Source organism: Gymnoscopelus braueri (genome assembly GCF_963280865.1).
Source record: "Gymnoscopelus braueri genome assembly, chromosome: 5".
Taxonomy (NCBI): Eukaryota; Metazoa; Chordata; class Actinopteri; order Myctophiformes; family Myctophidae; genus Gymnoscopelus; species Gymnoscopelus braueri.
This window is the reverse complement of record NC_137606.1, coordinates 51,045,254-51,072,334: the sequence shown is the minus strand read 5'-3', so window position 1 is coordinate 51,072,334 and position 27,081 is coordinate 51,045,254. Positions and strand designations below refer to the sequence as shown.

General features: G+C 41.3%; 1 protein-coding gene across 1 annotated transcript; it reads left to right on the top strand.

The window, feature by feature from the left end:
• Positions 1-60: 60 nt before the first annotated feature.
• LOC308085976 (extracellular calcium-sensing receptor-like) lies at positions 61-27,081 on the top strand (the record flags this gene model as incomplete). The annotated part of the gene is made up of 13 exons (XM_080429293.1): positions 61-66; positions 614-744; positions 1,889-2,183; positions 3,396-3,563; positions 19,618-19,640; positions 19,778-20,072; positions 20,834-20,920; positions 21,266-21,535; positions 21,968-22,174; positions 22,244-22,519; positions 24,391-24,618; positions 24,714-24,837; positions 26,168-27,081. The coding sequence occupies 13 exons, from the start codon at positions 61-63 to the stop codon at positions 27,079-27,081; spliced, it is 3,024 nt and encodes a 1,007-aa protein (XP_080285419.1).

The window sequence follows — 27,081 nt, the reverse complement described above, 5'->3', positions numbered from 1 at the left end:
GCTGTATTGAAAGACTACAAGGTTATGGCCTACAGCATATTAAAAGTTGTCCATATTGACATGGGGGTGGGTGAGTGGCTTGGTGATGGAGTAGTTGTGGAAAGTGGTTGACAATTCAATTCAATTCAAACTTTATTCCAGACACTCAGGGGGTCCATAGAGTATATATATTAGTTCCATATATACTGAAGTAAATATTCAAAAAGTACAAATAAGAAAGTACATTTTCTTTTTTAATATCAATGCATTGCTGTATTGACATTTAGAACACCCCCCTGACTCAGTTCCCATCCCCATTATGTTCATATAAAAGAATAATACTAATAGGCCTACAAATAATGTTAAGCCCTGCCTCGTCTCAAATGGGCGTTGTGAAAGATTACATAATGCCATAACGTGGCACATAATGCCATAACGTGGCACAGGGGATGGCACAGCACTGTGTATAAAATGTAACAACTGGACAATGGATTTAGAGAAAGGGGGAGGAGGTTATAGACAGAGCAGGACAGTCATGAGGGCTTCTCTAGACATACACCTGCTTTCATACTTGATATTGTTCTCTTCATTCTCTCCTTTGTCTTCCTCATCTTCCTCTTCTTGTGAGTTACAGGCACCGTTTAATGTCAGCAGATTGTACGAGACTGGAGACGTGGTTCTGGGTGGCCTGTTTTTCATGCACGTCTCCTCTGAGTTCCCTGAGCTGCCTTTCACCTCAAAGCAGCAGGAGCCCACTTGCTATCGGTGAGTATCACAAATACAAGCAAGGGAGCATAATAGTAACAGGATAAGTAGTGGTGGAAAAAGTACTCACATGTTTTACTTGAGTAAAAGTATCAATGCTGCAATGTAGAAGTACTACATTACTGTTACAAGTAAAAGTCCGAATGTACTTGAGTAAAAGTACAAAAAGTATTGGTATCAAAATGTACTTAAAGTACCAAAAGTAAAAGTACAAACATGTTTGAAAATAGCAGATCCACAAGCTCACAACGCGTCGCGATCTGAGCTTGTAGATCGGCTATGTTCAAATAGCCTAAGTATAAATTAAGGCTAAAGTGTATAATGTATGTGTTATAATGTAATAATTTATATCTGCAAAGTAACTAAAGTTTTCAAATAATTGTAGTGAAGTAAAAGTACAATATTTGCCTCCGAGATGTAGTGGAGTAGTAGTGAAAGTATTGACAATTGGAAATACGCTAAGTAAAAGGACCTCAACATTGTAAATGCACATAGTTACTTTACACCACTGAGGATACATTTATGTTGTATATTTCTACAAGTATAGTCGCTGTCGGGTGGACACCTTGTTTGTTCACACCATTACCTTTCAGGGGGGAGAAAAAAGAAATAAAATAAAAAATAGAAAAAGTGCTCCTAGGCGCACAGGTCTCCGCCAGGTCAGGTATATTATTGTGGCCTCCTGGTGGCGCTATAATAGGCCATTGTGAAAAGGGTGCCCGTTTCTTCTTAGGCCTTTCACGACAATCGGACACTGCATTCATGATTTGAGGCATTTTGTTCCAAAAATGTGTTTTGCTAAATTAGACCTGCTGGTGGCGCTATAACAGGCCAATGTGAAAGGGGTGGCATTTCTTCCTCAGCCTAGTGGGAATGTGCGTGTAAAATTTCACGGAAATCGCACGCTGAGTGCATCATTTGAGGCATTTTGTTCAAAACAGAGCAATCCTGCAAACTTTGGAAGCCAGCCTTAGCCAATGAGGATGGAATATGGGAAATCGGACAGATCCGTGTTCATCACATGGCTATAGAGATACTGTATACCGATTTGCATGATGTTTGGATAAAATCTGTAGGAGTAATATAAAGAAATTGGTTTTGCACAAATCGATATTCAAGGTTGCAGTATAATTGTGTGTGTTAGTTTTCACATTGAAGGCTTCCGATTGGCCCAGACCATGGCTTTTGCCATTAATGAGATCAACAGAAAACCCAGCCTGCTCCCCAATGTGACTCTGGGATACAGTATCTATGATTCATGTATCACGGTTGGAGTTGCACTCCGTGCAGCGTTGTCATTGGTCAGTGGGAGAGAGGAACAGTTCCAATTGGATGAGAGCTGTGTTGGGTCTCCTCCAGTGCTCGGAATTGTGGGTCCTTCGACCTCAAAAAGTTCTATTGCCATCTCTAGAATATTAGGTTTGTACAGAGTGCCCATGGTAAGTTTCCTACCTTAAATCCCATTTTACCAAGGCCTATTTAATATGTTTAATTACACTGCAGAATGTATTGATATTGCCCGTTTTATGAAAAAAAAAAGAACAATGTCCATGTCTTTTAGTATAATGTGTTGTTGTTAAAAGTTGATGTTTTGTGACGTGACACTGGTGCTTAAAGGACGTCCTTTAAGGATACATAGGTGTATTCACAGTCTACATTGTGATGTATAGGGTATGGTAGAGTGTTTGTGGTAAAACAGCTCCACTTGCTTTCTGAAATGAGATTCCATTATGTTAAAGGCTGCCACTGCTTGTTTGAAGCTAAACACAACACAGCTTTATGTTTTCTAATGTTATGTTTTTTAAGTCTCAGCTCAGCTTACATGCTCTCCTTGCAGGGAAAATAATAATAAAAAAAAAAAATACAGATGTTTTGTGCCTTTTTCAGGTAAGTTACTTTGCTGCTTGCTCCTGTCTGAGTGACCTGACTCAGTTCCCATCCTTCTTTAGAACAATGCCAAGTTTTGTCTTCCAGGTGAAGTGTGTGTGTGTGTGTGTGTGTGTGTATGTGTGTGTGTGTGTGTGTGTGTGTGTGTGTGTGTGTGTGTGTGTGTGTGTGTGTGTGTGTGTGTGTGTGTGTGTGTGTGTGTGTGTGTGTGTGTGTGTGTGTGTGTGTGTGTTAAAACATATTTCATGGTATCTGTCTTTTTTAAAAAAATGTTAAAATGTTCATTGTGATACAGATACTGTAGATAGGAACTTATAGTATACTACGTTAGTTCCATTGATCCAAACCGGAACGTAATCGATTGATTGATCATCCAAATAACACATGCTCTGAAAATGGATGTGGCCCACCTTTCTGACCAATCAACACAGGCTGCCCTGTTAGATGATCAGATGGGTGGGCCGCAAACAACATTTTCAAGTGGGCCCTGATCTAGAAAAGGTTGTGAACTACTGCTGGAGCTGAAGGTCTCTGTTGACAGCATGAAAAGACAATGATTAGACCTTTTGATTGATTGATTTGATTTGATGACATAAAACAGAGCACCCAAGCACTTTCTGACCTAAGTAACCTAAGTACTTATCCCTCCATTCTCTATCCAGGTGCGAGCTATGCTCCAGACTATGAGGTGGTTTGAGTGGACTTGGGTAGGAGTGTTGTTTAGTGATGATGAAGCTGGACGTGATGCTGCCCTTTTACTCCAGTCTGACCTGGATCAGTCTGAACTGGGTTGTGTGTCTTATTCAGAGGCTCTGCCCTTTGACAATGACCTGGCTAAACTCCATAGGATTGTCACTGTGATGAAGACGTCCACAGCTCGTGTGGTCATTGTCTTTGCATATGGGACCTATATTTATAATGTCATGGAGGAGGTTTGTGTTATTATACCTAATATAATTTAGGGATTCGTAATTTGAAGGAATCTAAAATGAGAATATATTGAAGCAAAGACATCCCTTCATATATTAAAATGAGTGAACATAAGTTGCAATTAAACTTAATTATTATGTATGTATGTATGTATGTATGTATGTATGTATGTATGTATGTATGTATGTATGTATGTATGTATGTATGTATGTATGTATGTATGTATGCATGCATTTATTTATTCATTGTCTTTTGGCCTGGCGAGAGAGCAGGTTTTGCACCCTGTCCGTCCGTCCGTTCGTCCGTCTGTGAGCAGCTAATCTCCCGCACTGTTGGCTTGATCGCTTGATTGGCTAAGAATGGCTTCCAAAGTTTGCAGGAGTGCTCCGTTTTGAACATAATACCTCAAATCATGAACACAGCGTGCAATTTCCGTGATTTTTTTTGCGCACATTCTCTGTGCCGAGGAGGAAATGCCATTTGAATATGTTCAAATCAGCCTCATGGTGGCACTGTAAAAGGCCGATTCTTGTTTTTACCTATAACTGCACCGATCTGTGTACAACTTTGTATGTGCACTCCTTTGTATGTGCACAAACCTTTGCCCTGCATTTTTCACATCTGCCTTTTATATATCTGTTAGATTTTTCATATTCCATCCTTATTGGCTAAGATTGACATCTAAAGTTTGCAGGAGTGGTCCGTTTTGAACAAAATGCCGCAAATCATGAACGCAGCGTCCGATTGCGGTGAAACTTTGCACGCACATTCTCACTACGTTGAGGAACCAATGCCACCATTTCAACATTGCCCTACTATAGCGCCACCAGGAGGCCGAATTTTGCAAAACAATATTACTCCTACAAACGTTGTCCTAAACATCACGCAAATCAGTACATATTATCTCTTTAGTCAAGTGATTAAGACGGATCCGTCCGATGCATCCTGATTTTTCACATTCCAGCCTGATTGGCGAATTCCAAACATTGCTGGCCCACACTAACCAAAGGATAAGGATAATTCCTTTTAACAGGTCGTTCATGAAAGTCCTTGCGGTCTTGTTTCCAATGAGAACCTGTGAGCAATTGGGGTTAAGAGTCTTGCTCAGGGACAAATTTCATATCATCGGCACATATGCTGGGATAGCCTGGAATCGAACCTGGGGCAACCAGGGCCTCTGGTTCCCTTGGCGGGCTCACTAACCACTCAGCTATGGCCGCCCCTACCTGACCTGGTGGAGACCTGTGCTCCGAGGAGCACTTTTTCTAGTTCATTTATGTATTTATTTATCCCAAAACATTCAACAGGTGGTAAAGCAGAATGTTACAGGTCTGCAATGGATGTTTCCTGCCACTTCATCTTGGTGGGGAGACCCTTATCTCCAGTCTCCTCACTACTTTCCGTACCTGAGAGGCACCCTGGGTTTTGCCTTTCGTCGTGGAGAGATACCAGGTCTCAAGGACTTCTTGTTGAAAATACATCCTGACAATGACCCACATAACATAGTCAGTATTGAGTTTACTTTACATACTTAGGCAGTTTTTTTTCCCAAAGTGCTATTTTATTTATGCTTAACCCTTTAAGACCATGAAATAATCTTTTTCATTTTAAGATTTCTTTGTCTATTCAAAAATAGTAGATATACAAGCTCATAGCGATATGAACTTGTAGATCTGCTATTTTTTTAATATTTAGAAAATGTGTGCAAATCTTTGAATGTATATTTTTAAAGCAAACATTTTGTACTCAAATCTTTGCTTCTGGGGGGTCCCTGGAACAAACTATTTTAAGATAGGGGTCCGCGGCCAAATACATTTCATCTTGGGGGGTCTTTGACATGAAAAAGATATTATAGCAACATACTTTTTTTTGGTTTTTTAAACTATAGGATTTAGAAGACATTTGTAGAATCCCCAGAAGCAAATATTTGAGTTACAAATGTTAAATATATTTTTAAAATATATATATATATATATATATATATATTCGAAGATTTGCAAACATTTTAACGATCTTTCTAAGCCGCGCTATGAGCTTGTATATCTGCTATTTTTGAATAGCCAAAGAAATCTAAAAATGACACAGACACGTCCCCGGATTGAATGGGTTGAGTCTTCATTGTTGTTCCTTCAGGTGAGGCAGTTTTGGGAGCACACATTTCAGTGTAAATTTGCACCCCTTCCGTCAGAGTGGGTGGATGCTGGTGGAAGGGTTTGTACTGGACAAGAGGACCTAGGAACAGCAGAAACGACCCTGTTGGATGTGTCTGAACTCAGGGCAGACTATAATGTGTACAAGGCCGTGTATGCTCTGGCCCATGCCCTCCATGACATGTTGCAATGTGTGCCAGGAAGAGGGCCGTTCACTGGCCACAGCTGTGCCAATTTGCAGAAAATAGAGCCATGGCAGGTGGGATATTAATTTAAAGTATACCTGTTTCTAATTGGATTAAAGTTTAGAACAAAAAAGTCTCTTGCTCTTCATGATTCTGCTCATCACCATTTCTAGCTTCTATATTACCTGGAAAAGGTCAACTTCACCACATCTGTTGGTGATCGTGTATCATTTGATCAGTATGGTGATGCTTTACCAATCTTCGATCTAATGAACTGGGCGTGGCTCCCTGATGGAAGCACAAAGGTTCACAACGTAGGTGTGGTCAAGCAGTCAGCCTCCGGAGATGAAGAACTCATCCTTGATGAAGACAGAATCTTCTGGAACTTTGAAACAAACAAGGTCACTTTGGCTTCCTAAAATAACTAGAGCAACTAACTAGAGAACTTGAGCTCATGATATGAATGTAATTTAGGTTAGACTTAAACTGATCATTGTTACTTTCCTCTGCAGCCTCCTCGGTCAGTGTGCAGTGAGAGCTGTTCCCCTGGAACCCGTCTGGCCAGAAGGAAAGGAGAACCTGTCTGCTGCTTTGACTGCATTGCTTGTTCTGAGGGAGAGATCAGCAATCAGACAGGTTGGTTTACAGTCACTAGTCTCATACCCAAGCTAAATGCAGACTCTCTTTTTTTGGGTGTGTTTTTTACCCCTTATTCTTTCCAATGTAGTCGTTAGGCCAAATAATTCCTCTCCACATACATTTGTGTGTTGTCACTGCTATTGTATCCTACTGACTGAGGAGCCCCCACCGGGAGGAACGTAGAGCCTTCGTCCTGCTCCTGCTGCCCAACGTGCTGCCCAAGCCTGTAGGAGTACGTGCAGTGACAAATTTCCCCCTCCCCGCCCGGCTTCCTCGCCTGGTCTCCCCGCCCGGCTCCCCCCGAACATGGGCCAATTGTTTCGTATAAAGTCACAGAACAGAGGCAAATATGCACTGTCCAGCTCGGTTAACAACACAGACAGACTACTAGAGAGAGATGTGCATCTGCGGAACGTCACTGTTTATTTACTGACATCAAACTTGGAAAAGAGAGAGAACATGCGTTTAGCTGATCACTCGTCACATTGTTTTTTCCTCTCTCTTGGGATCCATAAGGATATTTCCACATGTCCTCACATCAAGTTGTAAACATTGACAACTACTTTGACATGAGGGGGAGGTGGGACCTTTGCTCTATTTGCGGAGTCCTCTGCAACTGATGTAGTGAGCGTGAGTCAGATCACCCGGCTCACAGGCCAAGCATTTTTTCTAACAGCGAATAATAAAGTGTTTAAATTGTGGCGATTTACGAACGTAACTTGGTCTAATTTCATCCACGGTCCATTTCCATTGAGGGAAGGGACATTATGGGGAAATGTGAAAGTTGAATTGCAAGTTCAGATCGATTGGTCAAGGAGGAGATAAATGGATGAGGACAGACATACAGAGAGACAGACAGACAGACAGACAGACAGACAGACAGACAGACAGACAGACAGACAGACAGAAGGAAGGACAGAGGTTTCCACATTCATAGTAGGATAGTAGGATGTAGCAATGTAGGTTATCTTTAGGACAACACTTTACTTATCTCTCTCTACAGACTCTACAGAGTGCACCAGCTGTCCAAAGCACTTCTGGTCCAGTCCCCAGCGTGACCACTGTGTCCCTAAGAGCGCGGAGTTCCTCTCCTACCATGAAGCCCTGGGTATCTCCTTGACAGCCATCTCATTGCTAGGCACCCTTATCTGTGCCATTATCATGGGAATCTTCATCTATCATCGAGACACGCCCATGGTACGCGCCAACAACTCAGAACTCAGCTTCCAACTTTTGTTGTCACTGAAACTATGTTTCATGTGCTCACTTCTGTTCATTGGCCGTCCCAGGCTCTGGACTTGTCAACTGAGGCATGCAGTATTTGGGATCAGCTTTGTGCTGTGTGTCTCGTGTATCCTGGTAAAGACTATGGTGGTGTTGGCTGTGTTCAAGGCCTCCAAGCCTGGGGGTGCAGACATTATGAAGTTTTTCAGTGTTATGCAACAGAGAGGAACAGTTCTGGCTCTTACATCCATCCAGGCAATAATCTGCACAGCCTGGCTTGTGTCTGCCTCACCAACTCCTCATAAAAACACACAATACTACAGTGATAAGATAGTCTATGAGTGTGAAGTGGGATCAACAGTTGGTTTTGCAGTGTTACTAGGTTATATTGGTTTCCTGGCACTCCTCAGCTTCGTCCTAGCATTCATGGCAAGAAATCTTCCAGACAACTTCAATGAAGCCAAGTTAATCACTTTCAGCATGTTGATCTTCTGTGCCGTGTGGATAGCCTTCATCCCAGCATATATCAGCTCTCCAGGCAAATATGCAGATGTAGTGGAGGTATTTGCTATTTTAGCATCCAGTTATGGCCTATTGGTGGCGTTGTTTGGACCAAAGTGTTATATAATCCTTTTGAAACCTGAGAGAAACACAAAGAAGTCCATCATGGGTCGAGGTGCCACCAAGACATAAAAGCAGAAATCCAATGATAATACATGTTCTGTGTATTTTATAACAATACTTCTATATGGATATATTTGATTGCTGATCATCTTGTTAATAATAGATTACATTTATCGAACTATTGGGGCATCAGACTAATGGACAGCTTCCTGCAGCCATTCTACGGTTGATGTCATAAAACATTTTATCCACCTCCAAGCTGCTGATTCCATGCCATTTATTTATTTTCTGCTAGGAGCACAACTTACCAAATTAATGTCAAAAATGTTGAGTGGTGGCCTGGAAATGGGATTAGTATAAAATCTACTAGTTAAAGCTACTAGTGTACTAGTGGTACTAGATATACTAGTCTGCCTATTTGCTGTGCACACTTGCCTTGTGTGTGACACCTGCCTTGTATTGTACCTCTATTCATTAACATGCCTATGCTCATACAGGATTTTGAAATATTTCTTAATGTTTCACACATTTTAATTGTGTTTGCAAAAGGAAAAAAAAGACAACGTCATCCCTGTGTGCACTAGAGGAACAGGTTGTGTGTGAGCTCCAGCAGCACATGGAAAATTACCAGTGAGTCTCTAAACACTTCTGATCACACTGATCGTCTGGCAACAACAGACTATACCCAGGTGGATGCAAATTAAACATTAGCTGGGCAAGCAAAGGCAGGTGTGTGTTTACTACTGATGACATCTGGCCCAGGGGTGATGAAATAGTGACTCAACAGGTGCAATGTTGTACTAGGCCTGTAGCTAGGTCTACTACAGTGTCATAATATAGAGAGGGATGAGCAACCATACATCATGGACTACAGTATTGTAATGATCGGTGGGTTTCAGATGGGAAGGATTAGTATTGATCACTATTTATTTAAGAACACTCTTTGAATTGTGATGCTGCAAACCAACCACCAAACCTATTCACTTACATGAGGAAATGGAGAGGGGGCAACACCACAACTATCCCTCTCTACCATACTGATGTGACACATACTGTATACAGTGATTACAATACATACCCCATGGACCTCATGACACATTAAGCCCATTGCATTGCAGTAACTAAATAATAAGCACATCCAGCGTTGGAGAGGGTCTCACAATACACAAGCGCTCAAACGGACTCCACACTTTGCACAAACATTGCTCTTTGCTCTGGCTTAGAGTTCTCAAATTCTGCCCGAACCCAAAATCTATGCTAATTAGTCAGGCCGGGCCGAACCTCGGGTTCCGTGAGGGGAAAAAAAGAAAAATAAAATAAAATCTACCTCCAAAAATTAAATGTCAACTGCCCTTAGCGCCCTAACGGTAAGGCCAACGGAAATGGCAGTGGATGTGTTGTATGCAACTTAAAGTGAACTTTAGTCAGGTATCTAGTTTGTCGCGGTCCGACCTTCCTAACCCGTGTTATTAAAGAATAAAGGGCGACAATGGCCAAAACTCTATCGAAAATCGGCAAAAGTGGACGTTTTCAAGATGTGTTGGCCATTATCTCTGGAACGGAAGGTCCAATCTGCTCAGTTCAAAGCTTGTTGGATGCGTGACTTTCCATCAACAGCTACACCCGCAGGCAAAGATTTATTTTTACATTGCAGTTGAAAAGGCTTTAGAAATGTGAGAGAAAAACACCTGCAATGGATAACTGGAGTGGAATTTTCAGTTAAAACTATTTATACACGTTTGAAGGACCATGATAAAGACTTGTAATGTGTTGTAAAACTGAATGTCATGAAACCTTTAATTTATACTTCTGTAGTATGGTGGTGTCATTCGCCAAAAAGAACAGATCTACAAGCTAACAACGTGTCACAACTCTACGCGTTGTTAGCTTCAAGATATTTTATTTGTGCTCGTGCATGTTTTCACCGGTCCCGCCCCATTTTAATAATCTGATTCTGCTCTTTGCAGCGCAGTGTAGTGTACTGACCGCAGTACCAAGCAGAAAGCACTCACTGGACAGACAGACGGAGTTGTTAGACATCGGTCTAATGAACTGGTGTGCATACTGAAAAAACGACACTGTGCAAACTAAGCTTAATTGCAACGTTTGCAACAACAATGTTAGAATGTCACTCGACGTTAGTAAATTATATCCCTCTTTGCCATGTTACATTATTGCCATTGTAGGTCTGTTTCGTTCTTTACATGTTTACAGCACAGTAGTTATTGTAGCTCTGAGTGCAAGACTATGCTAGGCTGTAAGTTAACCAGATGAGATCATTTGACTCACTACTCACTACTAACTGCTGCCACATAGCGTAAGTCGAAAGAGAGAACGCACTTCCAAAGTGTCTGCATTGTGTAAGTCACAAGCACATTGGCTTATCGTAAATATTAAGTTTTGCCAAATTAATGCGTTTAGTCCAGTTCCGTTGTTTTCCTTGTTTGTGAAGTGTCAAATGGCTTCAATATAAATTGGACTTCCTCCTACAACTGGGAGGCTTTCAGAATAAGAGTGTATTTTATTTTACACAATTGGAAACGTGTAATGTGACAACACAGGTTTTATATTGAAATATGCCTAGTGGAAGTTGGAAGTGGATCATCTCCAAGTGGATAAAATGGACGAGGGGTCTCCGACTGACTAAACAAAATGTTGATTTTCAGTTGCAGTGCCAGGGCCCCCTTGGTGTTATTTCTGGATAATGACTGATGAGCTCATTAACAGACCGCTGTCCAATCAAAGGTTAACAGACCGCTGTCCAATCAAAGGCTCAGAGCACCTGCTCATATCAACCTGCGTTGCTTGATTTTATAATGTATCCGACACAATGTGTTACTTTTGGGTCAATTTATTACTTTATTTATTAAGTAGCCGTGTAATAAGCGTCTATTCCGCTATGCGTTGGTGCCTAATCACCCTGTCGGGATTTATTTATCAATAATGACCGGCTACCCATCAATTATCCCTTGCATGTATTTGGAAATTTCTGTATCTGTCTGTATTCCTTTTGTGGCCATATATGGAGTTCTCTGATGACATGAGTATGGCAGGGGTCGGCAACCTTTCGGCATGTTTTTATTTTCTTGATAGTCAGTGTGGCGTATGAACATTAATTTTAACACACATGCATTTTTGACACCACATGCAAATAAAATATTTCGAACACATTTTGATTGTCCACATACACATAATAACCTTTATTTTTTATCTTCTTCATTTGAAATATTGTCTTTCACATCAGGACATTGTATTGATCATTAGACTTAGAGCAATAACCCAATCTATATGGGAGATAGATGGCCGGGCCATCTATCTCCCTGGGGTAGTTCCTTTAATAATGTGTATGTGATTTCGGTAATATACATTTGTGTCTTTAAGATGGACATGATACAATAATATTGTAACACTAAAGTATGGAATATACTGTAGATTTGACCAAAATTGGCTAGCAATTGTTAAAAACTAAGCAAAACCAAAATAGAAAGTGTTTGTTGCAAGTGAATTGTTGCTAACACTGCTATGGAGTACTAACGTAAGTTGCTATTTATGCATAATTGTCAGATTTACACTCTGATTCCAGCTCTGACGTTTACGTTAATGATAGACAGCTATTTTAGTATTCAACTCATTTTAGGTGGCTGGATTTAGTTTAATATATTACTAACACGGTGATCAACAATCAAATATATATATAAAGATATTACTATAAAATACACATCTTCTTTCGGCTACTTCCCATCGGGGTCGCCAGAGCGGATCATCTGTTTCCATCTGATTATGTTCTCTGCATCTTGCTCTGTCACTCCAGCCACCTTTATGTCCTCCCTCAGTGACTCCATAAACCTCCTCTTTGGCCTTCCTCTTCTTCTCTTGCTGGCAGCTCCATATTCAGCATCCTTTTCCCAATGCACATCTAATTTCTCCTCTGCACATGCCCAAAAACCATCTCAAGCCTTGTTTGATCCCCAACCCGTCTAACCTCGGCTGATCCTCAAGTCTAATGTAGTAATTTTGTATCCTGTCAATCCTGGATCAGAATAGCAATAAAATGTGTATTATCATTGAATTTCTGCTTCTATGTCTTGGTGGCACCACAACCCATGATGGACTTCTTAGTGTTTTTCTCAGGTTTCAAAAGGATGATATAACACTTTGGTCCAAACAGTGCCACCAGAAGGCCAAAACTAGATGCTAAAATAGCAAATACCTCCACTACATCTGCATATTTCCCTGGAGAGCTGATATATGCTGGGATGAAAGCTATCCACACGGCACAGAAGATCAACATGCTGAAAGTGATTAACTTGGCTTCATTGAAGTTGTCTGGAAGATTCCTTGCCATGAATGCTAGTACGAAGCTGAGGAGTGCCAGTAAACCAATATAACCTAGTAACACTGCAAAACCAACAGTCGATCCCACATCACACTCATAGACTATCTTATCACTGTGGTATTGTGTGTTTTTATGAGGAGTTGGTGGGGCAGACACAAGCCAGGCTGTGCAAATTATGTGCAAAGAACTTCATAATGTCTGCACCCCCAGGCTTGGAGGCCTTGAACACAGCCAACACCACCATAGTCTTTACCAGGATACACGAGACACACAGTACAAAGCTGATCCCAAATACTGCATGCCTCAGTTGACAAGTCCAGAGCCTGGGACGGCCAATGAATAGAAGTGAGCATGAGAAACACAGTTTGAGTGACAACAAAAGTTGGAGGCTGAGTTCTGAGTTGTTGGCGCGTACCATGGGTGTGTCTCGATAATAGATGAAGATTCCCAGGACAATGGCACAGGTAAGTGTGCCTAACAATGAGATGGCTGTCAAGGAGATACCCAGGGCCTCATGGAAGGAGAGGAACTCCACGCTCTTAGGGACACAGTGGTCACGCTGGGGACTGGACCAGAAGTCCTCTGGACAACAGGTGCACTCTGTAGAGTCTAACAAAGGAGAGACAATTAAAGGGACACACAAGTACAGTATCATCCTAAAGATAACATATATAGTAGCCTACATAGACTACACTCTTACATAATACATAATATACAGGTACATACATAATGTAAACCTACCAGTCTCATTGCTGATCTCTCCCTCAGAGCAAGCAATGCAGTCAAAGCAGCAGACAGGTTCTCCTTTCCTTCTGGCCACACGGGTTCCAGGAGAACATCTCTCACTGCACACTGACCGAAGCGGCTACAGAGGAAAGTAACAATTTCAGTCCAAACTAAGTTGCATTCACATCATGAATTCAATGAGGTGTTTTAGAAAGCCAAAGGGACCTTTTTGGTTTCAAAGTTCCAGAATATTCTGTCTTCATCAAGGATGAGTTCTTCATCTCCTGAGGCTGACTTCTTGTACACGCCTACATGTTGAACCTTTACGCTTCCATCAGGGAGCCACAGCCAGTTCATGATATCACATATTGGTAAGGCATCACTGTTCTTGTCAAATGATACTTGATCACCAAATGATGTCGTGAAGTTTATACTTTCCAGGTAATACACCAGCTAGAAATGGTACAAGATACCCACTAGTGACACGTGACAGGGACTGTTGATGTATTAACTACATCCTCACACTATTCAAACACAATTTAAACATGAAATATAATTGTTCTAACCTTCGGGAGGGGGTTCTGTGCCCCAGCACAGAATATATTGTATCCCCCCCACCCCCCCGCATTTTATTTTAATATATTAGTATTATCAATAACAATAATACAACACATGAATAAATAAATACATAAATTAGAAAGAAAAAAAAACATTGGTAAACATTTACTGCAGGCAGTAGGCCTATGTGAAAATTATTATGTTCATGCTTCGTACCAGTGAAAATTGTAATCCAACTAGAAACCCTAGTAAGTGTTTATTAATATCCCACCTGCCATGGCTGGACTGTCTGCAAACTGGCACAGCTGTGCCCAGTGAAAGGTCCTCTTCCTGGCACACACTGCAACATGTCATGGAGGGCATGGGCCAGAGCATACACAGCCTTGTACACATTAAACTCTACCCTGAGGTTAGACACATCCAGCAGGGTAGATTGTGCCGTTCCTAGGTTCTCTTTTCCAGTGCACACCCTTCCACCAGCATCCACCCACTCTGACGGAAGGGGTGCAAATTTACACAAATGTGTGCTCCCAAAACTGCCTCACCTGAAGACAAAATTAAGATTTAGGGCAGCTTCACACCTATAGGTTGGTAGACTCGGTGCGATTTGGGGGTGAAATGCAACATTGTTGCATTTTTCATTTGGTTTGCTACTTTGTGTTCACATTGCACTGTGTCAAGCGCACCAAACATGTAAACAAATGGAACACAATTGAAACTGGCTTGTTTATTGGACATTATTTTCTCAATACTTTGAGAAAATACTTTGAGTGTGCACTATCCCGTATGGACTAGTATACTATATTTAATAAATGCCCTATCTGCTGTCCGGGCAGGAACCAGCTAACTCCAAAATGTTTATTTTTCAGGAAATGAAAAAAACAAAACAAAAATGGTTAGGAGGTTTTGTTCATCATAGATAAGAACAGTAGCCTGGTTCCAGACCATAGACCACGCCCACTCTCTGAGTGAGCTACTCTTGGTCTAGTGTCATAATGTGAGCCTATGGCTTTTCACGGTCGAAGAAAAACCTGTCAAATCAGAGTCGGAGGTGGGGGTGGGTCTAACGACAAGCCAATCAGCGAATATCTGCTAAAACAAGCTGTACGATGACGTCAGATGTAGGCGGATCCGTGGATGTCTTGAGATTGGTTTAGGCCCTAAAGAGTCTAGGGGACACAAGGGATGACAGTGACAGTGTTTTTTTTCCGTCACAGGACCAAATAATAGGATATAAAATCATTTAAGGATATAAAATAAGCCTTTTCTACTGAACAATTGCTCAACTTTGCTGAGGCAAGAAAAAAAAAGCAAGAAAAAAAAGATGATGATGATGCTGGAATTACAGGGCATACTGAAAAAGCCATTCTTCCAGATACAATTACAAGAAAGTAAAAGGGCTGTTTGTTTTGCGATCACGTGACCCGCTGCTCCTCGCCTTCTCTGGGAGCCAAACAGTGACCCATAGGCGAGCGAACAGCGCCATCTAGTGGAAAACCACTGAAAACACAAATCTTGTCATTGGCAGTCAAAGAGTTAATAATAAAATATGCAAAGTAACAAGTAACTAAAGCTGTCAAATGCTGTAATTGTAGGGGAGTAGAATGGAAAGTAAAGTAAAAGTACCTCAAAATTGTATTGTACTGTGCATTGTAAGCACTCTACATTATTGTATAGTACTTGAGTAAATGTACTTAGTTACTTTGCACCACATGCTTAGATTTTTTTTTGCAGAAATCCGTAAATGGCAACAAACCACTCCATTACCATTCAAAAGCATTGGCAGACTCCGACCTTATAGGCAGAATTAAAGTTTGGTGTGTACTGCACCCTTAAGCTTAACATTAGGAAAATTGTCTTTTAGCACCAGGTGTACATTGTTACTAATTTCCAATAAAGTCTTTCAGAACCACCTATGTGTACCTGTTGGTTTGTATCTGCACTGCAGAAGAAAGCATGTTTTCTCCTGCTCTGTTACTGTAAGTGTATTTTGTTTTCTAACTAAACAGGTTTTGATATGGAACTACTTGTGCATGATCCAATAGTGAGTGTTGTGTGGGTGAAAGAAAGTTTCTCAAAAGTTTGAGGAGGTTTACCAAGCAACTGTGCCCGTGCTGCAGACTGGATATTTATGGGATTGGACCTACTATTTCTGGGGTGTTTTTGCTTGGAGTTTCTTACAGAAAACTTCATGGAGATTCTCTGTCAATCTTGTAACTTTCATCTTTCTTTATGTGAACTTCTAAATGATGCATTACTGCTAATATTATAACTAAAGCGTTGGAAATTTCCCCCAAAATGGTAAGGAATATTCCATGGATAATGTTTTCATTTTTAGTTATTCATAGTAATGAAGGATTTCACTGCTTGCTGGTTTATCTTCTTTGGACATTTTATGTAAACACTTATTTAGACATGAACAGACCTTATTTCACTCTTATACAGTATGTTGGGGAGGAACTTCGCCCCATCATTTGAATCCCCCTTTTCGGTGTCCCTCATCCTCATCAGATTGTTCTGGAGTTCAAATCCACATTGCTCTGCTGCCTCCACTGTTTGTAATGTTGGATATCATAACCATAGAGTTATAGGATTGGACCTACACTTCCTGGGTGTTTTTGCTTGGGTTTCACTACAGACACTGTATGAAGAATCCCTGTCAATCTTGAAACTTACATTTTCATGTTAATCTCTAAAGGATGTATTACTGCTAATATTACAACTAAAGCGCCCGAAATGGAAGGGAGTATTCCATGGATAACCTTTCAATTTGAGTTGTTTTTTTCATAATGGTGAAGGATTCCACTGCTTGGATACACCGAGTTGTCTGGGTATTTGTGTGCAGACAACACACACACACACACACACACACACACACACACACACACACACACACACACACACACACACACACACACACACACACACACGTACACACACGTACACAGACACTATCGTTTCTTTTGAAAGTCTTCAATGTCAATGGTATTATGTAGCTTATATGTGTGATTTTGTTTTTATTTCTACTAAAAACTTTATGAAGATTCCCTGTCAATCATAGAACTTTCATCTTAAAGGGCAGATTTTGCATCAAACCCCTATTTTTATGAAGTCTAATTTATCTATCTTTAACAAGCCTAATTTATGCTTTGTCTCTACAAAAAAAAAAATATATATATATTTTTAAAATGTTATATAATAGTCAGCCATTTTGATAACAGCGTGTATATATAGGTTCGTGCGTGCGCAAGGTCCGGTCGTGCATGCATGCGTGCCCACCCGCTCCTGCCTAGGCCTAGCCAATGCTAGCGTTCTGGCTACGCCATTGGCACCACTTTGACAGGCTAAGCATTAAACAGTCCCAGGTGCTACAGTGCAGAGGGACATGGGTTGATATTAATGGTCTTAACTCAAAATGTATACATCACACAGCTTAGATATTTGGATTAAATCGGAAAATGCATAAAAAGTGGTTCTCCTGCCCACTTATAGACTTATAGACCCGACGCGGGTTGGTCAACGTGGGCCCTCAACTCAGAACACTGAAAACTGCCCAAACTGTGCATTTCGGTCTATAAACCAAGATGACAGCGGCGGCGTACTGTACAGTAGTTACGAGGTCTAGATGAACGTGTACCTTGCCTCATCAGACTTCCAGTGTTGCCAGATTTTGCGAGAGAAGCAAGCAACCAGGTCTATGAAAACAAGCCGAAAATGTATACATCACACAGCTTAGATATTTGGATTAAATCGGAAAGCAGACCTGTGTGAATTTGGTGATGTAAAAAAAAATGCATAAAAAGTGGTTCTCCTGCCCACTTATAGACAGGTAAGTCCAGCAGCGTAACGAGGCAACAGTGGGCCCCACTGTTGAAAAATAGCCAATTGAAAATAGCCAATCTACAAGCTCACAATGTGTCGCGATGCGGCGCGTTGTGAGCTTGTAGATCTTCAATTAAAAAAGAATAGAACAAAATAATTGGGTAAAAAGAGGTCAAACACATTGACTGCCAGAATTATTTCATAATTTTTTAGCCAGTGCCAGAGTTTTTCATTGGAAAAAAAAAAAGTACTCAGGAGCCGAAATACAGCATTTTTAAGTTTTAAGTTAACAAGGAAGTGGATAGGAGTCTAGATCTTCAACTAATCATATCTCCTTGGTCTTTGGGTGAAATTGGAAAAAAAAAACATTAAAAAAATAAAATAAAAATTCACTTCACGTAGATCTACGCGATTGGCACGTGGCGGCTTTAAAGCGGTTCGCGTAGATCTACGTGATTGGCAGTCAATAAAAAAATACAACAAACCGCATGTACCAATATTTACAAGCGACTTTACAGAAAAACAAGCCCAAAGTCGCTTATAATAAGCATACATGGCAACATACTTCCTCCACGTTATTAGCCTACCCTACCCTCTCCACTAGAGCTGTGGGGGGGGGGGGGGGGGGGGGGGCAGGTGCTAGCAGCAGCCACCGGGCTCTGTCACACTTCGGTCAGCTCAACTGTCATTACATCTCTGTATTGTATGTATTTATTATTTTAATTTACTGACGGCACGGGTGGGCCCCAAATGGCTCTGGGCCCCAACGCAACTGCGTTGTCTGACGCCCCTGGGTAAGTTGTAATGTCTAGTTTCTCAGGAACATGTCGCTGTATTGAAAGACTGCAAGGCCAATGGCCAAGAGCTTATTTGCAATTGCCTGTGTTGATGTTGGACTGAGGTGGCTGGGCGGTGTTGGAGAGGTTGTGGATCAGGAGCCCAATTTGGGCCTGACTGTGATGTCACTCATCACCACATGACAGGGGCCTATCAGGTCTTGTACACCTCATTAAATGGTCCAGTACAATACCATCAGCTGGTGGGCAAAAGAGTGAATTCCAGAGCTAAAGTGTGTTAGTACGGTATAAACAAACCGATTAAAACATTGCAGCCTGCCACTGTGTCCTAAACAAATCATGAAAATAAATCCAACAGTCTAGCTGTTCCTAGGTCCTCTTGTCCAGTACAGGCCCCTCCACAAGCATCAACCCAATCTGTCAGAAAAAAAAGAAAAAACTAGTTTTGCCACACATCCACACTGACACATGCACGCACGCACGCACGCACGCACGCACGCACGCACGCACGCACGCACGCACGCACGCACGCACGCACGCACGCACACACACACACAATTGATAAATAAAAGAACACACACAACATTTTTTAGATACGAAAGGCTTGCTAATGTATGTTAAGCCCTGCCTCTACTGCCTCTGCCAGATAGGTGGTGTAAAAGATTACGTAGTGGCATCAGATGGCACAGGTGACGACATAGCACTGTGTATAAAATGTAGCAACTGGACAATGGATTTAGAATGGGGGGGAGAGAGTTAGACAGAGGAGGACAGTCATGAGGTCTTCTGTAGACACACACCTGCTTTCATACATGTACTTGACCTTGATAATGTTCTCTTCATTCTCTGCTTTGTCTTCCTCATCTTCCTCTTCTTGTGAGTTACAAGAACAATTTAATCTGAACAGAGTTAATAAGGCTGGAGACTTTATTCTGGGTGGCTTGTTTCATATCCACCTCTACTCTGTCTTTTCTGAGTTGTCTTTCACCTCCAAGCAACAGGATCCCACTTGCTACGGGTGAGTATCACAAATACAATAGCAAGCAAGACAATAGGCAACTTGTTTTGATTGATAGTATAGTACCATAGGATTAGTTGATTTTGTATATTTCTACTAAGATAAACAAACATGGTTACCGTGGATTTTTGTGTTAGGTTTCACCTTCAAGGCTTCAGGTGTGCACAGACCATGGCTTTTGCCATTAATGAGATCAACAGAAACAGCAGCCTACTACCCAATGTGACTCTGGGATATAGTCTCTATGATACATGCCAGACGCTTGGAGTTACATTCCGTGCAACATTGTCATTGGTCACTGGGAGAGAGGATCAGTTTCAATTGGATGAGAGATGTGTTGGCTCCCCTCCAGTGCTAGGAATTGTGGGCGCTGTTACCTCAACCAATTCTATTGCTATTGCTAGAATATTAGGTTTATACAGAGTGGCCCAGGTAAGTTTCCTATTTGAACCCCCTTTTACCATGACATATTTTATGCCTAATTTTGGTTACTTACTGATCTAAAATATGATAAATAATGCATTTTGTCTTTTTTACAAATTGAAAGAGATAGAACATAATCATTGCTGTCGAGCAGAAAACTTTTTCATACATAAATGCCCTACTTTGTCATACTACAGTGTCACACAAAAGTACCAAAAATTGCCGATCTACAAGCTTACAACCTGACACGATATGACACGTTGTGATCTTGTAGATCTGCTATTTTTGGTATTTATAGTAGATTATAGTTTCTCTGGGTTGTATGAATATTGAACCAATGAAAAGTTTTAACAGCTTGTGACTAAATAATAACTACATTGGATCCCCCATTTCCTGAAAAGTAACCGTTTCGGACAGAAGAGTTTTCCACCCGACGATGACAATGTGACTTTCAGCTAGAGCACGTGAACAGAGCTGGCATATTTTGAATGGAGTGTGAAGCAGCTTTTCAGAAGGTTGGAGCAGAGAGACAGAGAGAGAGAGAGAGAGAGAGAGAGAGAGAGAGAGAGAGAGAGAGAGAGAGAGAGAGACAGAGAGAGAGAGAGAGAGAGTGAGCGCGAGCACGAGCGCGAGATTGATGGGTGAGGGCTGATTATAACACAGGTATTATTGTCATTATTCTCACATGCTCATATGCTCTTCCCTGTTTGCAGTGGACAGTTGTTAATTATTTAATATATTAGAGAACAGATGTGTTGTACCTTTTGTAGGTCAGTTACTTTTCCACCTGCGCCTGTCTGAGTGACCATAACCAGTTCCCATCCTTCTTTAGAACAATCCCAAGTGACGCCTTCCAGGTACATTTACTTTTTCACGTTATGTCATAGGTTTCCACAGTATTTCAAAATGTTCACAGACTCTTTTTTGAGCGGTGTAGCCGCTCCTATAAGTGAGCTTCCATCACTGTGATGACCACACCGCTCACTTCACACTGGGTGTGATGTTTTTTAAATAAAAGATCTACGATATACGAGCTTCAATACAAGCTCACATAGTTGTGAGCTTGTATTGAAGGTCTTTATTGACAGCATCAAAAGAGAATCATTTGACCTTTTCTATTGTGGAATCTGTGTAGGAGATTCACTGATTCACTATGTGAATAATCTAGCCTAAGCACGTATCCCTCCATTATATCCAATCAGGTGCGAGCTATGCTCCAGATTATGAGGTGGTTCAGGTGGACCTGGGTAGGATTGCTGTTCATTGATAATGACTACGGACACAATGCTGCCATATCCTTCCAGTCTGAGCTGGCCCAGTCTGGTTTGGCTTGTCCAGCGTATGTGGAGGTTGTGCCCAAGAACTCTGACCCAGATGAACTTCAGAGGATTGTCTCTGTGATGAAGAAATCCACAGCTCGTGTGGTCATTGCATTTGTATTTAAGAGCGGCATGGCTAAACTCCTGGAGGAGGTTTGGTTTATTATTCATGATGCATTCATAATTACAAGGAATATGAAATTAGTTATATTGAAGAGTACACGTTCTTTCAGAATATATATATATTTTTTTTAAAGCATTTTTTATGCAATGCAATTTAATCACTCTCTAGATTCATACTTAAATGCTCAGCAATTGGGTGCTTATTTTACACATGTTCTTATGTACCTTTTGATCTCAGTGCTTCTGTATACAATAAGCAAACAGATAATAACACCAATCAAACATTTTACTGCTATAAGCAATTCTTTAAAAAGTCTATATGTGGGTTTCGAACCTATGAAAAGTATTAACTTGTGACTTAATAATAACACATTGGACCCATTTGAACACAGGTTCGGTTTTATACAAGGTTTCTGTCGAACAGAAATGAGATATACTAATATATTTTGTTCAACACAATAGGTGGTAAAGCAGAATGTGACAGGTCTGCAATGGATGGCCAGTGAATCCTGGTCAACATATACTAGACTCCAGACTCCTAACTTCATGCCGGTCCTGAGAGGAACCCTCGGTATCTCCATTCGTCGTGGAGAGATACCAGGTCTCAAGGACTTCTTGTTAAAAATACATCCTGACAATGAGCGTGACAACAGCCATGAAAATAGCATTGTGAGTATTTTGGTTCATTTCATATTAAACTGGTTTATTTATGTTTAAGTCTTAATTGTGTTTCTTCAGGTGAGGCAGTTTTGGGAGCACACGTTTCAGTGTAAGTTTGCACCCCTTCCTACAGAGTGGGTGGATAATGGTGGAGGGGTGTGTACTGGACAAGAGGACCTAGGAACAGCAGAAACTTCACTGTTGGATGTGTCTGACCTCAGACCAGAGTATAATGTGTACAAGGCTGTGTATGCTCTGGCCCATGCCCTCCATGACATGTTGCAATGTGTGCCAGGAAGAGGGCCTTTCATTGGGAACAGCTGTGCCAGTTTGCAGACAATACAACTATGGCAGGTATGAATGAATGAAAAGGTATATGAATGTATATGAAGGTATATGAGTTCACCTGTTAATGTTTCTAGTTGGACTCACATTCAGATTAATAGTGAAGGTAAATATGATATTGGTAAAACACATGAAAAATGGACACAGTAGTATGAAAAATGTATGTTAATGTATTATGGATAATGATTGTACTATGGATTCTGTTGACAATGATCTAAATTGAATTGAATTGAATTGAATTGAATTGAATTGAATTGAATTGAATTGAGTTGAGTTGAGTTGAGTTGAGTTGAGTTGAGTTGAGTTGAGTTGAGTTGAGTTGAGTTGAATTGAATTGAATTGAATTGAATTGAATTGAAGGCCTTTCACAGCAATCAGACACTGCATTCATGATTTGAGGCATCCACAGAGTGTGTGTGCTCAGTTTCGCAGTGACCGGGCCAACGGTGCCGGAGATTAGCTGGTCACAGACAGATGGACACACGGACGGATGGACGGACACGCGGAGAGGGGGCAAAACATACTCTCTTGCTATGCCTTTCGGCCTGGCGGAGACAATGAAATTAAATTAAACTAGAAAAAGTGCTCCTCGGGGCACAAGTCTCCGCCAGGTCAGGTAGGTTCTTATGGCCTCCTGGTGGCGCTATGATATGCCAATGTGAAAAGGGTGGCATTTCTTCCTCTGCATAGTGGGAATATGTGTGTCGGACACATCCATCTTGATCACATGACTATAAAAATACTTTGTACTGATTTGCATGATTGGACAGAATCTGAAGGAGTAAGAGCAAAATATGTGTTTTACAAAAGTCAGCCTCCTGGTGGCGCTCTAAAAGGCATTATGTGAAAAATGCTTCCAGGGAGTGTGTGTGCGCATTTTCACAGCGACCACGCCAACGGTGGCGGAGATTAGCTGGACACAGACAGAAGGACGGACGGATGGACGGTCAGACAGACAGGGGGCAAAACATATTCTCTCGCCATGCCTTTCGGCCTGGCGGACACAAGGAAATGAAATAATGTTTGCGCCGCGCCTCCGACCAAGTGGAGCTTACTATGTAACCCTGCTTGGGTTGTGTCTCTGTCTGTCTGTCTGTCTCTCTGTGTGCACTGCCTGTGTGCAGCTCCTCTGAGATAAGTAAATGTCCAATTTAGACGTACCATACATCAAATGAAAGGTCTTTGAAAACTGAACACACCTGTCAAGGTTGCGTTTAAGCCCGCCCCTTCCCCCGGAAGCCACGCCCCGGAGAAGGCTCCTAAAAACTCCCCATTGAAACCCCATGTTAAATGAAAAGTGCCCGAATCGCTCCCAAACTTTTTCTACCCCCCCTAAGTGGGGGTCTACGAACAAATACATCGGGCTCGGATTTTGGCTCCGCCCCCCGGAAGTGGGTGAAACAGGCACTTCAAACACTTTGTTGAATTGTTCAAAAACATTCCAAGTTTTTTTTTTGTGAATTTGTATTTTTCTAAGATGCTCCTTTTAACGCAGATTTAAATATTTTTTTTCATTCTTTTTTTTCTTTTTTTGCGTTCGCTTACCGCGTTCGCGCGTCTTACTTGTCTTATAGTGATGTATATAGTAATACTAATTGCCTGTCAGTAGATGTTTATCAGTGCTTGGAGCAGTAACTTAGATACCCTGTTAAATCAAAATGTGTTTTGTTAAAAAGTTAAAGCTCTCTATTGTGATAGTAATCATTGCTATAGAGCAGGGGTGGGCATCTTTGATAACAGACAGGGCCTCATGTGGGCCAGTTGCCCATGTATGCTATATAGCTATATGGTTCATGGGATCAGGGCTCACTTGAAAATCTAGAAAGACATGCACGCATGCGCACGCATGCGCACGCATGCGCACGCATCACAATTTCTAGCTTGTCTATTACCTGGAAAAGGTCAACTTCACCACTTCATTTGGTGATGATGTATCATTTGATGAGAATGGTGATCCTTTACCAATCTATGATGTCATGAACTGGGTGTGGCTCCCTGATGGAAGCATAAAGGTTCACAATGTGGGTGTGGTCAAAAAGTCAGCCTCCGGATATGAAGAACTCATCCTTGATGAAGACAAAATCTTCTGGAACTTTGAATCCAAAAAGGTCACTTTGGCTTTCTAAAATTACTAATGTTGAGCTCATGATGTGAATGTAATTTAGTTTAGACTGAAACTGATAATTGTTCCTTTCCTTTGTAGCCTCCTCGGTCAGTGTGCAGTGAGAGCTGTTCCCCTGGAACCCGTGTGGCCAGAAGGAAAGGAGAACCTGTCTGCTGCTTTGACTGTATTGCTTGTTCTGAGGGAGAGATCAGCAATCAGACAGGTTGATTGATTGATTGATTGATTGATTGATTGATTGATTGATTGATTGATTGATTGATTGATTGATTGATTGATTGATTGATTGAGTCTTTTGATTGATTGATTGAGTTGTGATTGGTGGTGATTGATTTGGTTATAGCACAGAAAAGTGCACATTAACACCTGACGATATACAAACAGATTTGTATCATTACTGAGGATAAAAAAAGAAGAAAAAACAACAAAGCCTGAGGGTACGGTCACACCTAACTTTGATTCTGCCTATATGTGGCCGTCTTTTGCAATGGTTTTCAATGGGAACGGAATGTTTTGTTGTGGAAATCTGCACAATGGCAACAAAACACTCCATTCCTATTGAAAACCATTGCAAAAAGACGGCCACAAAGGTTAGGTGACATAAAAACACTACAAAACATGAAATGTAACAAATTGAGGATAAAATCCAAACAATAGTTATTAACACATTGTGTGCCAAAACCGTAAATATACGGTTTTGCAAATACACCCGTGGAGTGCCAAAAAGCAAAAAAAACGTAAATATACTTTTTTTTTTACCTTTTTGTTTTTTTCGTTTTTTTTCACAAGGGTGGGGGGGGGCTAGCCCTGGAATCACCCATGAACACTCTAAGAAGTAAGGGACAGATGGATCACCGTGCCAAAAAATCTGGCTCCCATCCGCTCCCATTCTATCTCCTTGCTAAAAATCTCTGTATCTCCTTAACCTTTTACAGTGGGCAAAACGAGTCATTCTCGATGCGCGATCGCTCTGCAATGGTGACTCGCATGAGACATGTTGTTGTTCCAGGCTTTAGCCAGGACCATCGCGCACCCTTCACACTTGCATTGTTTTTCATGGATTGCTTGTCCTGGAGTCTACAGCTTTAAACAGCACAGCGCAGCGCAACGGTGAAATTTCTGGCACCGAACGTAATCTGTTATTATAAAATTCGGACACCCAATGTGTTAATAAGAAGAGTTTTGATAATAATCAATCAAGTTAACCTAGTTAGACCCAAAAACGTTTCTGTGTTGGTTATTTAAGTTTTTTTTTTAAAGGCAATGAGGGAAACACTCGATTTAATTTATTTTGTCAATTTGTTCCATTCCACTTCTGCGCTGTACAAGAAGCAGTTTTTACCCATTAGGTTTTTAAATTTGCAAGCAATAAAGTCAGTCAAGCTGCCTAGAGTGTAATATTGGTGAGTTTTATTTACAAGTGAAAAGTAATTTGACAGATACTTTGCGACCTTTTAAAAAAAAAATATTTTAAGTGAGCAGAATTTCTATGTGGATTGTGCATTTTTCAACTACTTGTCTGTCCTCTTTGTTAGACTCTACAGAGTGCACCAGTTGTCCAGAGGACTTCTGGTCCAGTACCCAGCGTGACCACTGTGTCCCTAAGAGCATGGAGTTCCTCTCCTACCATGAGGCCCTGGGTATCTCCTTGACAACCATCTCATTGCTAGGCACACTTATCTGTACCATTGTCCTGGGAATCTTCGTTTATCATCATGACACACCCATGGTACGCGCCAACAACTCAGAACTCAGCTTCCAACTTTTGCTGTCACTGAAACTGTGTTTCATGTGCTCACTTCTGTTCATTGGCCGTCCCAGGCTCTGGACTTGTCAGCTGAGGCATGCAGTATTTGGGATCAGCTTTGTGCTGTGTGTCTCGTGTATCCTGGTAAAGACTATGGTGGTGTTGGCCGTGTTCAAGGCCTCCAAGCCTGGGGGTGCAGACATTATGAAGTGGTTTGGTGCTATGCAGCAGAGAGGAACAGTTCTGGCTCTTACTTCCATCCAGGCAATAATCTGCACAGTCTGGCTTGTGTCAGCCTCACCAACTCCTCATAAAAACACACAATACAACAGTGATAAGATAGTCTATGAGTGTGAAGTGGGATCAACAGTTGGTTTTGCAGTGTTACTAGGTTACATTGGTTTACTGGCACTCCTCAGCTTTGTCCTAGCATTCATGGCAAGGAATCTCCCAGACAACTTCAACGAAGCCAAGTTAATCACTTTCAGCATGTTGATCTTCTGTGCAGTGTGGATAGCATTCATCCCAGCATATATCAGCTCTCCAGGCAAATATGCAGATGTAGTGGAGGTATTTGCTATTTTAGCATCTAGTTTTGGCCTTTTGGTGGCGCTGTTTGGACCGAAGTGTTATATAATGCTTTTGAAACCTGAGAGAAACACTAAGAAGTCCATCATGGGTCGCGGTGCCACCAAGATGTAG